Source organism: Somniosus microcephalus, chromosome 29, assembly GCF_052327205.1.
Source record: "Somniosus microcephalus isolate GS21.2 chromosome 29, FLI_Smic_1.0, whole genome shotgun sequence".
NCBI lineage: Eukaryota > Metazoa > Chordata > Chondrichthyes > Squaliformes > Somniosidae > Somniosus > Somniosus microcephalus.
In genome coordinates this window covers 35,920,236-35,935,971 of record NC_141015.1, presented here as the reverse complement: position 1 = coordinate 35,935,971, position 15,736 = coordinate 35,920,236, and the positions used below count along the sequence as shown (strand labels likewise).

General features: G+C 46.3%; 1 protein-coding gene across 1 annotated transcript in view; it reads left to right on the top strand.

Moving 5' to 3' along the window:
* Positions 1-14,731, top strand: part of zswim8 (zinc finger, SWIM-type containing 8) — a 219,800-nt gene extending 205,069 nt beyond the window's left edge. Inside the window, 4 exon segments of the mRNA XM_085970598.1 lie at positions 5,388-5,540; positions 11,883-12,105; positions 14,364-14,526; positions 14,528-14,731. Coding sequence (XP_085826724.1) covers positions 5,388-5,540; positions 11,883-12,105; positions 14,364-14,526; positions 14,528-14,716 — 728 coding nt within the window. The 3' untranslated portion in view covers positions 14,717-14,731.
* The last annotated feature ends 1,005 nt before the right edge of the window (positions 14,732-15,736 follow it).

Sequence of the window (15,736 nt, the reverse complement as noted above, 5' to 3'; positions counted from 1 at the left end):
CTTCTTGAATATATTTAATGAATTGGCCTCTACAGCCTTCTGTGGTAGAGAATTCCACAGGTTCACCACCCTCTGGGTGAAGAAATTCCTCCTCATTTCTGTCCTAAATGGCTTACCCCTTATCTTTAGGCTATGACCCCTAGTTCTGGACTCCCCGCCATCGGGAACATCCTTCCTGCATCTAGTCTGTCTAGTCCTGTTAGAATTTTATAAGTTTCAATGAGATCCCCTCTCATTCTTCTAAACTCCAGCGAGTATAAGCCCAATCAACCCAATCTCTCCTCATACGTCATTCCTGCCATCCCAGGTATCAGTCTGGTGAATCTTCGCTGCACTCCCTCCATGGCAAGAACATCCTTCCTCAGATAAGGCAACCAAAACTGCACACAATACTCAAGGTGTGGTCTCACCAAGGCCCTGTACAATTGCAGCAAGGCATCCTTGTTCCTGTACTCGAACCCTCTCGCTACAAAGGCCAACATACCATTTGCCTTCTTAACCGCCTGCTGCACCTGCATGCTTACCTTCAGCGACTGGTGCACAAGGACACCCAGGTCTCGTTGCACTTCCCCTTCTCCCAATCTATTGCCGTTCAGATAATAATCTGCCTTCCTGTTTTTACCACCAAAGTGGATAACCTCGCATTTATCCACGTCGGCAGTAGCCGTCTAGACAGGAGTCATCCACGTGTAAAACAAACTGAGGGAAAGAAATTTGGTAAATCCTAACTAATATTTAGATTTTTCTTTTTAGGAAAAGGTGCAGGGTGGTGGTGAGTTAATCTGTACAGATACTGTTCCTTTCTGTGCATCTTTGCCTACACTGCATCCTGAATGTAAATTAATTTGGCCTTTAATTATTTAAATTTTGCTTCAAGCTCCCCTTTGATGCAGGTCTCTCTGTTTGATAGACACAGACACATTCACACCTGTGCTGTTTATGCCCATTTCCTTTGTGTAAAAAGGATCGATTCAAAGCCTTATTTGGCACTTACAGGAAAGCTAAAATCTTATCTTGAGCGAGTCGGGGAGCAGACGCACGCTGAAACATTTTGTTCAGTGTTAAAAAATAACTGAATTTGCAAAGACAATATGATGCACAAGCACTTCTGAATTGCATACAATTAAATCTAGGAAATTGAATTCCCTCGTCTCTTACATCATTCCATGCGTATTACCTGATACCTGATGCCCAATATATTAATATTTTACAGCCCTAAATATGTGCACAAATTTTTCTTGCAGATGGGAACTGTCTTTTATTAATATGCAGTATTTAAGTTGATGGGCAGTAAAGAGATTTCAGTTATGCGGTGATGCAGTTATTTCCCATGCATCAAATGCACATAGATCTTTTAAGGCAGGAATCGAAGCGGATTGATTATTTTTTAAGCCTGTTATGTGGGATATATTTGCATTAGGATTTGTTTTAGTGTTTGACTGTCAGGAGTTGTTGCTTCTAAAAGCTGTCTAAGATTCTTATTAGTCATCCAAATTTGCTGGCTTCATTCTTTCTGAGGGGATGTTCTAAAGAAGGAGTAGTGATGAGATCTAAACAACGATTGTTAACAATCCTGCCGCGAAGCTAATCAGCTGCTCAACAATCTGTGGACACTGCCCACAAGATATATATAGATGAGTATGCTCCTTGACGTAAGAGAACTACTAGGCACTTGGTCTAAGCATTAAACAAAGCTTTAATCAACTGTTTTACAACATGGAGGTCTAGTTGTGTCCTTCACTAGTTCCTGTTAAGAATGTCCTGCGCAAGCTGGGCCCGTGCCCGAGTATTTATACTCTCCCTGGACAGCGCCACCCGCAGACTGCTCAGTTGATTCATGTCAGTCATTATCTTATCCATCCATCCAGAACAAAGGAGCCCCATTATGTGGAACTTCCCTTGCTTGGTTCCACTCTGCACCAAGAGGATAGGTTTAATCATCTGAAGACGTGGGGTCAGGTTGCCTGTGTAACTAGATAGACTAAAGAAGCCGTGGGTCAGTGGGTAGCACACCCGACTCTGAGTCAGAAGGTTGTGGGTTCAAGCCCCCACTCCAGGGACTTGAGCATATAAAGCTAGGCTGACACTCCAGTGCAATGAGGAGGGAGTGCTGCACTGTTGGAGGTTCTGTCTTTCAGATGAGATGTTAAACCGAGGCCCCGTCTGCTCTCTGAGGTGGATGTAAAAGATCCCGCGGCACTATTTCGAAGAAGAGCAGGGGAATTATCCCCGGTGTCCTCAACCAACATAACAAAAACAGATTATCTGGTCATTATCACATTGCTGTTTGTGGGAAATTGGCTGCCATGTTTCCCACATTACAACAGTGACTCCAATTCAAAAGTACATCACTGGCTGTAAAGCGCTTTGAGACGTCCGGTGGTCGTGAAAGGCGCTAGATAAATGCAAGCCTTTCTTTCCTTAAAGCAGAGAAGGTTGAACGGAGACTTGATAGAGGTATTCTAAATCATGAGGGATCTAGACAGAGTAGATAGAGAGAAACTGTTCCCATTGGCGGAAGGGTCGAGAACCAGAGGACACAGATTTAAGGCGATTGGCAAAAGATCCAAAGGCGACATGAGGAAGAACTTTTTTACGCAGCGCGTGCTTAGGATCTGGAATGCACTGTCTGTAAGGGTGGTGGAGGCAGACTCAATCATCGCTTTCAAAAGGGAATTGGATAAGTACCTGAAGGAAAAAAAATTGTAGGGCTACGGGGAAAGGGCGGAGGAGTGGGACAAGCTGAAGCGCTCTTGCAGAGAGCTGGCACGGGCTCGACGGGCCGAATGGCCTCCTTCTGTGCTGTGACCATTCTATGATTCTAACCACCTCCAGCCAGAACCTCCCCCAGAAGCTTGTGCTCCAGGTTGCTAATCAACGAGCTCTGCTGAGAAGTGAATGTGTGCATCTTGGGCAAGGATGGGATTGAGGTTGGCTTTCCCCCCCTCCATTCGCCAAAGATTGAACATCCTGCCAATGCTTACTCATCTAGGTTTGCACATGAGGGTATATTTATGATGTGCTTTGCGATGGATTTTGTCAAGTGACCTGATTCTCAGAAGTTGCCCTGTTAGCAGTTAAGGTACATCCAGTGCGCATTGGCGGAGAACGAGGTCCATGCCTGTCCAATGGTTACCATTTTCACATTCTTTTACGGACAGCAATCTTTTTTCGAACTTGCGGACCAGGTGTGTCTGTGCGGAGCTCAGTTAGCATTCAGATCACGCGGCAGTGTTTTTCCTATGGAGAACCGTTGCGTCAATGGTAGAGGAAAAGGAAGTGGAGCAAATTGCCTGAGATGGAGTTGGCCATAATCCCAGATTCTTTTCCCAAGGTGTAAATACAAGTGCCTTTTGATCTTATCAATGTGTAAACATCTGAGCAAGAATTTTCTGTATAATCTATTTCCGTGAGGATGCAGTATGACCCTCGAATCGATGCATTGAACTGGTTGGCACTTGCTGTGGGTTTGCAATGTTTCTGGGCTGTTTCAGTTCAACCTTATTTCAGTCCAATGGTGTTCTTGGAGGCTCCATATCTCACGGCTCAAGCCGATCATGAAGTCAGTGATCTTGCTCTTTATTTCACTGAATGTATTTACAGAGGCGACATGAGGAAAAACTGTTTCACGCAACGAGTGGTTAGGATTTGGAATGCGCTGCCTGATAGGGCGGTGGAGGCAGATTCAATAGTAGCCTTCGAGAGGGAATTGGATAAATATTTGAAGAGGAAACAATTGCAGGGATATGGGGAAAGAGCGGGAGAGTGGGACTGACTGGATTGCTCTTCGAAAGAGCCGGCGCAGACTCGATGGGCTGAATGGCCTCCTTCTGTGCTGTACTATTCTATGATTCTAATTACCTCTATATTTTCTCTCTGTGTATGTTTATAGGTGTATGATGTGGTGAAAGAGTGAAGTAATTGGATAGTTGTAAGGTGGATTTGGTTCCAGAGATGTTTAAATCAATCAGAAAAAAGGTGACACTTTTTGTGTGTTGTCATCACATTCAGTGTTGCAGTGTGCGCCATTATCCTTTATTTAAAAATATATTTCTTTGTGTAATGATTAGAGAGGGAAGGGTAATCAATAGGAGTTTATTTCAGACATAAACTGGAGTAGTTATTTTTTTTTAAATTTGTTCTTGGGATGCGGGCGTCACTGGCAAGGCCAGCATTTATTGCCCATCCCTAATTGCCCTTGAGAAGGTGGTGGTGAGCCGCCTTCTTGAACCGCTGAAGTCCGTGTGGTGAAGGTGCTCCCACAGTGCTGTTAGGGAGGGAGTTCCAGGATTTTGACCCAGCGATGATGAAGGATCGGCCAATATATTTCCAAGTCAGGATGGTGTGTGACTTGGAGGGGAACTTGGAGGTGGTGGTGTTCCCGTGCGCCTGCTGCCCTTGTCCTTCTAGGTGGAAGAGGTCGCGGGTTTGGGAGGCGCTGCCGAAGAAGCCTTGGCGAGTTGCTGCAGTGCACCTTGTAGATGGTACACACTGCAGCCACGGTGCGCTGGTGGTGGAGGGAGTGAATGTTTAAGGTGGTGGATGGGGTGCCAATCAAACGGGCTGCTTTGTCCTGGATGGTGTCGAGCTTCTTGAGTGTTGGAGCTGCACCCATCCAGGCAAGTGGAGAGTGTTCCATCACACTCCTGACTTGTGCCTTGTAGATGGTGGAAAGGCTTTGGGGAGTCAGGAGGTGAGACACTCGCCGCAGTAATGAGTTTTGTGAAGCTGCTGTTTTTAAACAATAACAAGACCGTGTACTCTAATCAAAAGTCTTGCACCCACTAAACATTTCAATCTCGGAGCTGTAGCAGAACACGTGAAATTTCCTTATTGGCAGGGGAGCAACGAGATTCATTGAGATTAATTAAGGTGCAATTTTAATAATACAGAAATGTAAGTACAGGAAACCCTCTTTTTACCGGCACCCAAATATCCGGAAATCTCTTAACCGGCAAAATTCAGGAGTAGGTTCAGGTAAGTTTTACTTCATATTAGTGGCCGTGTAACCGGGGTTCCTGCACCTGTTGTTATGCAACAGGGACACCCGGATCTGTGACCGTGTATGGGGCTCTCGTACCTTAGTAAGTATACCTCTCTGTAATCCGGACTTTTTGATCAACCGGCACCACGCCGGTCCCGTTGGGGCCGGATAAAAAAGAGTTTCCTGTAATTGAATTAATATTTGTTACAGCAGTTTAATTTAAAAAAAAAAGGTTAATATTGAACATAAGGGATAAATGTGGACATTTTGTATCATTATCTCGTTAAACGTACCTTCTCCGTCCTTCTTGTCCGAGTGCTGGGTTCTCTTCCCCCACCTCCCCTTGAAAACGTAGCTTCCCGAGTCACGTCTATTTACTGGCTGCTTCTGATTCCACCCGCAGAGAACGCTCAGCGCGCCCCCAGCGAGCCTCCGAGCGAGTCCAGTACCTTCAAACAGGAGGGGAAGATCCCCAGCCGATTGACGCTCGGTAACCGAGGTGGATACAATGGCCGGTGCTGGGGGTCGCCGGTCAGACAGAAGAAGAAGCACACGGGTAAGGGCAGCGTGCTACTGCAGCAGCTCGTTCAGATCTGACCAGCTCCTTTTAATTGGGATGTCCTCAGAGTTGGATCTGGCACTGTGAATATAAGGCAGTTTAAAAAAAAAATGTTCTCGGGCTAGCTGAGAGTTTCCTAATTTTAACTCCATTGGGGAATGTGTTGTGCTTCTAATTTAATTACGAGCCAACTCGCAATGTCCGTCGCTGTGCAAATAGAGCAATGTGGGAATTGTCTACTGACTGCGTTCTTACTCGGTTTCATCATCTTCTCCTTCTCCTTCTTCTTCATTTCCTCCTTCTTCTTTTCCTTCTTCTATTCCTTCTTCTTCTATTCCTCCTTCTTCTATTCCTCCTTCTTCTATTCCTCCTTCTTCTATTCCTTCTTCTTCTATTCCTTCTTCTTCTATTCCTTCTTCTTCTATTCCTTCTTCTTCTATTCCTTCTTCTATTCCTTCTTCTTCTATTCCTTCTTCTTCTATTCCTTCTTCTTCTATTCCTTCTTCTTCTATTCCTTCTTCTTCTATTCCTTCTTCTATTCCTTCTTCTTCTATTCCTTCTTCTTCTATTCCTTCTTCTTCTATTCCTCCTTCTTCTTTTCCTCCTTCTTCTTTTCCTCCTTCTTCTTTTCCTCCTTCTTCTTTTCCTCCTTCTTCTTTTCCTCCTTCTTCTTTTCCTCCTTCTTTTCCTCCTTCTTCTTTTCCTCCTTCTTCTGTTCCTTCTTCTTCTTTTCCTCCTTTTTCTTTTCCTTCTAATTCTTCTTCTTCTAATTCTTCTTCTAATTCTTTTAACGTGGGGTGGCCGTTGCACACCAGCTACCACACGGGCTTGACAGAGCAAGGTCTTGGTCCAACGGCGAGGGGATCCAAGGCGATTGGATCCCCAATTTCATAATGAATGAACCAAAGAGGCTTTCAGGAAAAAAGGAACAAGTCCGTAATGATTGCAAGGAACTTCCATTGTCGGTGGTGATTGCAAAATAAATGCTCTGGTTTAGTTTTCTACCTTCAGTGATTCCTCGGAGATGGTTCTGTGAGTGTCGGTTGACCTTCGGCACCTCACCTGAGTGACTGTGAGCCATTTGTACATTTTAAAAGTAAATGTCAGCTGCCCTAGTCGATGGCGGAAGTCAACAGAACCAAGGCCAATCGTGCCCTCGTTCCACGGGGGCAGTTTGAGCAAAGGACCGTTGGATTGTGTTCAGGACTGAGGATCCTAGCCGATCCTCCTTCACATTCCCCGCCTACCCGCCCCCATCAACCCAGCTGCCAATTGCAGCACCCTTCCTGATGTCGTGCTACCTGAGCGCAGCCTGGATTTGAACCTGGGACTATCCTGGTCCGTCTGAGAACATAACATAAGAATTAGGAGCAGGAGTTGGCCATTCAGCCCCTTGAGCCTGCTCCGCCATTCAATAAGATCAGGGCTGATCATCGACCTCAACTCCTTTTTCCTGCCCAATCTCCATATCCCTTGATTCCCCTAGAGTCCAAAAATCTATTGATCTCGGCCTTGAATATACTCAACGATGGTTCAATTACGCATTGAATAAATAACTGGGGAGCCTGCTCATGTGACTTCAAAGGTATTTTCTTGCATGCTGATCATGAAAATGCCCTTGATGTTTTCGGAATTTCACTTCTCGAAGAGATTTGCAAGAGCCACATCTTATTAAAATACTCGGGCGTTTTGCGATTATTTTTCTGTTTAATAATTCATAACCCCATTTAGATTGGGATCTCTCGCGCCTCCTCGTCCTGTGGTGTCCATTTCCGATGTATGTGACTAGTATGGTGTAACTAGTTTAATTGCGTGCCATTGTAAGTCACAGTTTAGATCCTATATTCACATTGAGGTCTCCATTTGAATGCTAGTCTTCCCTATTTACCTTCCGCCACTGCTGTAACTCAAAGGTGGTTGGTTTTGCCGTGATTTTTGCGGCTGGGCAAGTGAAGGAACTTTAGATTAACCCTGCCTGCGGAACGTGCTGCTTTATGTCGACAAGTGCTGTCGCTGGTAGTAGGAGTTTGCTGTTGGCAGAACTCCTTCAATGCAAAAACCATCCTTTTGATTTTTTCTCACTCCGTTGTAGTCATGTCTTAGTCTGCGGACACTTCCTGACTTGGAGTCCTGAGACAGCAGCGTGCAATCGGAATCCCGTGACCTCAGTCTGGTGTTTTCCCCTGGGCTACTCCGAATCAAGGCCATTTTTGTAAGCGTGGACCCGTGCTTTACGAATGTCTGTCTGATTTTTCACATCCGCCTCTTTGAGGATAATGACGTCCCTACATCCCAGAGTTCATTCCATCCCGGCAGTTAAACGAGATAATCAAGGAATTTGGGCAGCTTTTATTGAAGTCTCCACACCTGCACAGATCAGTTCTGCCAATTGTTTTTCAAATTTGTTATTAATACCATATAATAACAAGTCCCGTTCGCCCATCTCCCCTGTGCTCGCTGACCTACATTGGTTGCCGGTTAAGCAGTGCCTCGATTTCAACATTCTCGCCCTTTTCAGATCCCTCCATGACCTCGCCCCTCCCTATCTCTCTAATCTCCTCCAGCCTCACAACCCCCCGAGATATCCGCGCTCCTCTAATTCTGCCCTCTTGAGCATCCCTGATTTATAATCGCTCGACCTTTGGTGGCCGTGCCTTCTGTTGCCTGGACCCTAAGTTCGGGAATTCCCTGCCTATACCTCTCCGCCTCGCTACCTCTCTCTCCTCCTTTAAGACGCTCCTTAAAACCTACCTCTTTGACCAAGCTTTTGGTCACCTGCCCTAATTTCTCCTTATGTGGCTCGGTGTCAAATTTTTTGTCTTCTAATGCTCCTGTGAAGCACCTTGGGACGTTTTACTACGTTAAAGGCGCTATATAAATGCAAGTTGCTGTTTTAAAAAAAAAAAAGCAGGGCCTAGGAACCAATGCAAAGCCGGTTCTGTGTATCTGTACGCTCACATCGCCATGGTACCCAACCCACTGTGCATGTCTAACAGGCAGGCTACGGGAGGCATCTAATCGGACCCAGGAAACTCTGGTCCCATGATGCTCTCGGGCCGTTTGTGTGTCTGGGAGTGTGTGAGTCGACGATGAGAGAACGTTGCATTTTCTCTCGTTACTGCTCCCTCCAGGCTGAAGCCCGTGTGACTGGATTAAAAAGGTGCACGAGCGAGCAGTGACATAAATACTGCCAGCCAGAGGCCTCGCTCGAGTCACCCCGAGTGCAGTGCGATCAGCAGGAATCCGTACTGTAATATGAAACCTCTGCCACCTTGTGACCACTTTGAGATGCTGCATTTTAAAGTAGAAAGCAGTGAATGGTACATTAGCAAAATACTGCAGATGCTGGAAATCCGAAATAACAACAGAAAATGCTGGAAAAACTCAGCAGGCCAGGCAACATCCGTGGAGAGAAAATAGAGTCAACGTTTCACCCGAAACGTTGACTCTATTTTCTCCACGGATGTTGCCTGGCCTGCTGAGTTTTTCCAGCATTTTCTGTTATAGTGAACTGTACATTCAAGGCTGAGATCGATAAATTTTTTTGGACTCCAGGGGAATCGAGGGATATGGGGATCGGGTGGGAAAGTGGAGTTTGAGGTCAAAGATCAGCCATGACCTTATTGAGGGACGGAGCAGTCTCGAGGGGCCGAATGGCCGACTCTTGCTCCTAATTCTTGAAACATCAAAGGATGGCTTTTTGACTTCTCTCGGGAAGGGGTCTTGCTATTGGGCACATGGTGATCTGACTGAGCGCAATTTATTAACGGATGGATATTGAGAAATCTATAGGCCTCTAGAAGGGTTGATTAGTGATCTGCTTCAATAAAGTCAGTCGGAAGCAAACATAATGAAAATACTTGAGGCAGTAATACCCCCCTGTAGGTCTTCATAGTTATTCAAATCCCCTCAGAGTTCCAGTATGCTGCTGACTGGGGAAATAGCTTGACCAGTCCATTTGAGACAACTGCCTTCATCTCCGTTCTGTTCCCCTGGAGCAAATAGCTTTATAACTTTGGCAGCTATTTCAATACATGGGTTTTTCCCATCATGTCCTTTTTGGGGTTTTTCCTGCTCTCTCTTGCAGCTTTTTCCTTCATTCCCTTTCATAACACAGGCTTATTTCTGGCCTCACTGGAATTTCTGTCCTTCTGTTAAAGTTCAAGCAACGGCAAACTGATGCGAGTTTGCCACGTTATTACAACAACAACAACTTGTGTTTATATAGCGCCTTTAACGTAGTAAAACGTCCCAAGGCGCTGCACAGGTGTTATAAGACCATAAATTTGACACCGAGCCACATAAGGATAAATTAGGGCAGGTGACCAAAAGCTTGGTCAAAGAGGTAGGTTTTAAGGAGCGTCTTAAAGGAGGAAAGAGAGGTAGCGAGGCGGAGAGGTTTAGGCAGGGAATTCCAGAGCTTAGGGCCCAGGCAACAGAAGGCACGGCCACCAATGGTGGAGCGATTATAATCAGGGATGCTCAAGAGGGCAGAATTAGAGGAGCGCAGATATCTCGGGGGGTTGTGGGGCTGAAGGAGATTACAGAGATAGGGAGGGGCGAGGCCATGGAGGGATTTGAAAACAAGGATGAGAATTTTGAAATCGAGTCGTTGCTTAACCGGGAGCCAATGTAGGTCAGCGAGCACTGGGGTGATGGGCGAACAGGACTTGGTGCGAGTTAGGACACGGGCAGCTGAGTTTTGGATGACCTCAGGTTTGCGTAGGGTAGAATGTGGGAGGCCAGCCAGGAGTGCGTTGGAATAGTCAAGTCTAGAGGTAACAAAGGCATGAATGAGGGTTTCAGCAGCGGATGAGCTGAGGCAAGGGCGGAGACGGGCGATGTTACGGAGGTGGAAGTAGGCGGTCTTTGTTGTGCTGCGGATTACCACCATTGGGATGGTGCGACATTGTAAGACGGTGTCAGGCAGCCTCCCCCAAACCCACGGCCATCTAGGAAGGCAAAGATATTCAACACTGCTGGACCAATAAACAAAAAGAAAATACTGCAGATGCTGGAAATCTGAAATAAAGACAGAAAATGCTGGAGATACTCAGCAGGTCAGGCAGCATCTGTGATAGAGAAACAGAGTTAACGTTTCAGGTCGATCTGACGAAAGGTCATTGACCTGAAACGTTAACTCTGTTTCTCTCTTCACAGATGCTGCCTGACCTGCTGAGTATCTCCAGCATTTTCTGTTTTTATGGACCAATAAACAGTTCCTTTTATGAATCGGGTTTAGTTGTAAATATAATTACACCCATTTGTAATGCTTCCTCTTAATGCACATTATCTGCTCATTTGGATTGGATCTGGATTGGATCAGCCCTGTTGAGTTACAGACCGCAGCAGTGATACAAACTACAGTACATTACGTTACATAGCCTTTAGCTAAAGTCCAGTTTGCTCAAAACATACTTGGCTGCTCTGACTGTACTGGTTTCATAGGCAGCAATTATGGAGTGACAAGACATAGGAACAGGAGGAGGCCATTCAGCCCCTCGAGCCTGTTCCGCCATTCAGTGAGATCATGGCTGATCTGGGACCGAGCTCCATATACCCGCCTTTGGCCCATATCCCTTAATACCTTTGGTTAACAAAAATCCAGCAGTCTCTGATTTGAAATGAACAATTGATCTAGCATCTATTGCCGTTCGTTCCAAACTTCTACCACCCTTTGTGTGTAGAAGTGTTTCCTAACTTCACTCCTGAAAGGCCTGGCTCTAATTTCTAGACTATGCCCCTTAGTCCTAGACTCCCCAACCAGCGGGAATAGTTTCTCTCTATTTACCCTATCTGTTCCCCTTAATAGCTTGAAAACTTCGATCAAATCGCCCCTTAACCTTCTAAATTCTAGGGAATACAACCCTAATTTGTGTAATCTCTCCTCGTAACTTAACCCTTGAAGTCCGGGTATCATTCTGGTAAACTTAAGACACTCAATATCGAAAAGGGTATATTTTGTTACTTTGACATCCCTTTACTCTGGTGTTATCTTAGTGTAGAATTTATATTTGAGTTGGGCAATACGTGGATTCTGTATCTATAACGTGGTTTATTAAATATAACCATTTAGCTCATACAATGTTGAAAAGGCGTACATGACACCCATGGCTTTGGCATTGGATCGTACTGAAAATAAGTCTTCTAGGGCCGGTGTTGTGGAGCTATATGTTGGCAGGACCAGTGCATGATGCCTGGTAGTGGGGAGGCGCAAGTTTAGCTATGTTCCCAATCTCGGCTCAGGACAGATGTTCTCCCATTAGGAGAGAGGGGTTGGAGGAATTGAAATTGTATTTCATTTTTTTAATTTTGTTGTTAACGTTTCTGCTCCGAAAGGCATGGCCAGCATTGACAGCAGTGCTCCGGAGACCACCTCGGACAGCTCTCCCACGCTGAGCCGCCGGCCCATCCGTGGAGGGTGGACAGCCGCGTCCTGGGGCAGAGGGCAGGACAGCGACAGTATCAGCAGCTCCTCCAGCGACTCCCTTGGATCGTCCTCGTCCAGTGGCAGCCGCAGGGCCAGTGGAGGTGCTCGCACCAAAAGCACCGACGTGGGGAGGTAACATTTCAACCGTTTCTTTTTTGAGAAGCCATTTAATGATGTCTGACGTAATAAAACTCACTACGCACTTGGTTTGAGCATAAAGCAAGGCTTTAATCAACTTGTTTCAGAACATGGAGGTCTAGTTGTACTTCACTAGCTCCTTGTCTTTACAAAATGTCCCTGGCAAGCTGGGGCCCACGCCCGAGTATTTATACTCCTTGGACGGCGCCACCAGCTGGCCGTCCAGCATTATTTCATAGGTAGTTTCTTGATGATGAGATTTATAACAATGTCTTGTTTCCAGCTCCTGCAATTATTCATAGAAATACATGGAATTTACAGCACAGAAACCAGCCATTCGGTCTGTGCCGATGTTTATCCTCCACAAGAGCCTAGTCCCACCCTACTTCATCAAACCTTATCAGCATATCCTTAAGATAGTGTCAGCCGTGGCCTCTAAGTCAGAAGGTTGTGGGTTCAAGTCCCACTTCAGGGGCAGCATGGTGGCATAGTGGTTAGCACTGTTGCCTCACAGCGCCAGGGACCCGGGTTCGAATCCGGCCTCGGGTGACTGTCTGTGTGGAGTTTGCACATTCTCCCCGTGTTTGCGTGGGTTTCCTCCGGGTGCTCCGGTTTCCTCCCACAGTCCAAAGATGTGCGGGTTAGGTTGATTGGCTATGATAAATTGACCCTTAGTGTTAGGGGGATTAAATACGTGGGGTTACGGGGATAGGGTGGGATATGTGTTGGTGTAGGGGTTACGGGGATCGGGTGGGATATGTGTCGGTGCAGGCTCGATGGGCCGAAATGGCCTCTATCTGCACTGTGGGGTTTCTGTGATTCTGTGATTCAGAGACTTGAGCACAAAAATCTAAGCTGACACTCGAGGGAGTGCTGCACTGCCGGAGGTGCCGTCTTTCAGATGAGACCTTAAACCGAGGCCCCGTCTGCTCTCTCAGGTGGATGTAAAAGATCCCACGGCCACTATTTCGAAAAAGAGCAGCGGAGTTATCCCCGGTGACCTGGCCAATATATATCCCTCAACCAACATCACCAAAAACAGATTATCCGGTCACTATCACATTGCTGTTTGTGGGAGCTTGCTGTGCGCAAATTGGCTGCCGCGTTTCCCACATTACAACAGTGACTCCACTTCAAAAATACTTCATTGGCTGTAAAGCACTTTGAGACGTCCTGAAGTCGTGAAAGGCGCAATGGAAATGCAAGTCTTTTTTCTTTTATTCCTTTCTCCCTCTTGTACTCATCCAGTTCTGTTTGACCAAGCTTTTAGTCACCGTCCCCAATGTTTCTTTATGTGGCTCGGTGTCATTCTTTACCTAATTACGCTCGTGCAGCGCCTTGGGACGTTTTACTATGTTAAAGGCGCTATATAAATGCAAGTTGTTGATGATGTGGGATAAATGGGGCAGTTTGGCCGATAGCAGGAAGAACAAACTTTAGAGGAGACACCTGGACTGTTCGGCCTTGAAAGTAGGCCACTGAAAAGCAGTCTTTGAGCAGTCAGTAAGATGATGCAAGGTAGAACCCGGACAATCCTTCAACCTAAACTGTGAAAGTAGAGAGCAGGCTTGGGCGATTGTGAAGGCAAGTCTCGCACTGATGTCGGAAAGAAGTTCCTCACTCAAAGAGTGATCAACGTATCGAATGGACTCTTGGGTAAGGTCGTGGGGCAGACACCCTTGAATTCTTTAGGAAACAGTTGGATGGTGGGATTGGGATGGGGTGGAGGGGGTATTAAGGGAGGCTGGAGGGTGTTTTTGGATGAATGAGCTAAGATGGGCCAAATATCCTTCCTCATTTGTCTCTTATCTTGTGAGCATAAAATGCTCGGAATGAGAGGCACGTTTTGCTCCCCCCTCCCCCAATGTCCATACATGACCCCCCACCTTCTAATTAAGATTTATATACCCTCTTACTAATCCTAGTTACATCAAACTCCACAAGTGCATAATTGATAGACTTTTGTTGAGCAATGGAATTAAGGATTACGGAACCAAGACGGAGTTAAGATACAGATCAGCCATGATCTCATTGAATGGTGGAACAGGCTCGAGGGGCTGAATGGATTACTCCTGTTGCTATAAATATACTACTCCCTGTCCCTATTCCAGGATATAATCTTCAAATTCCTGCATTTAACCACATAACACTACACACAATGGAACAATTGGGCGTTGGTTGAATTCTATGTAAACTGATCTTGCATTCTATACGTGATAGCTTTAAGTCGGGTCCATTTATTTCTCTTCCAGATACAAAGGCAGGCGGCCGGAATGCCATGCTCCCCATGTACCCAACCAGCCGTCTGAAGCCGCGGCCCATTTTTACTTTGAGCTCGCAAAGACTGTCCTCATCAAAGCGGGAGGCAACAGCAGCACGTCCATCTTTACCCACCCATCGGCCAGTGGTGGCCACCCAGGGTCCCCACCGCAACCTCCATCTCTGCGCCTTCGAAATTGGGCTGTATGCACTCGGCTTGCACAATTTTGTGTCGCCAAACTGGCTTTCAAGAACCTACTCTTCCCACGTCTCCTGGATTACAGGTTTGAAAGAAAAATACCTTACTGACATCAATTTCTCTGTTTGGCTCTTAGAGTTCAACTAGGAGCACAATGTCTCTGGTTTCTCTGAGCATTGAGGATGGTCTTGTTGTTGTATATCTGCTCACCGTGTTGAACCTTTTGAATAGATAGTGATGGACACTGTAGACAATGATCGTTGTACTGTGTCTTGTCTTGTGCCAAAAATCTGTATTTATACAAGTTACATTTTTCCAACTGACCTGCTTGATGGTCACACTCTTCTTGGCATTTCCCGGGCTGAAGGTTAAAGGACGATGTTCTGTCACTCAGTGGCCCCCCACTCGACTCCCAGCACCCCTTCTGGCTTTCAGTGGAAGAGCAGGGGATGCTGGGAAACAGGCACTTTAGTGACGTCCTCCCACCATTATCCGTCTGACCACCAGCCTTGGAAATGGCAATGTGCTGGACTGGTGGGACCTGTCAGAGGGAGTTTGAATATTAAGGGAATCAAGGGATATGGGGATAGGGCGGGAAGGTGGAGATGAGGTCGAAGATCAGCCATGATCTTATTGAATGGTGGAGCAGGCTCGAGGGGGCCGAATGGCCGACTCCTGCTCCTATTTCTTACGTGACCTGCTTTCAGATCTGCCCTGGTGCTAGGAGATGCACAAATGTAGCCTGGTGTCAGTCTCCGCAAATGTATCCGCCTCCCCATGAATGCACTGCTGCCGTTGGTCATTGGCATGTGGGGAAATGGAGGCACAAACCCATGTGTACCATGCTAATAAGAACATAAGAAATAGGAGCAGGAATAGGCCACTTGGCCCCTCGAGCCTTATCCGCCATTCAATAAGATCAGGGCTGATCTTGGGCTCAAAGCCACAATGGAGTATGACTGTGGTGTCAAAGCCCCTGCTCGCTCCCTATAACCCTTCACTCCCTTATCTTGCAAAAATCTGTCTATCTTCACCTGAAATGTATTTAATGACCCAGCCTCCACGGCTCTCTGGGGCAGAGAATTCCACAGATTTACGACCCTCTGAGAGAAAAAATTCCTCCTCATCTCAGTTCTAAAAGGGCGACCCTTTATTCTGAAACTGTGC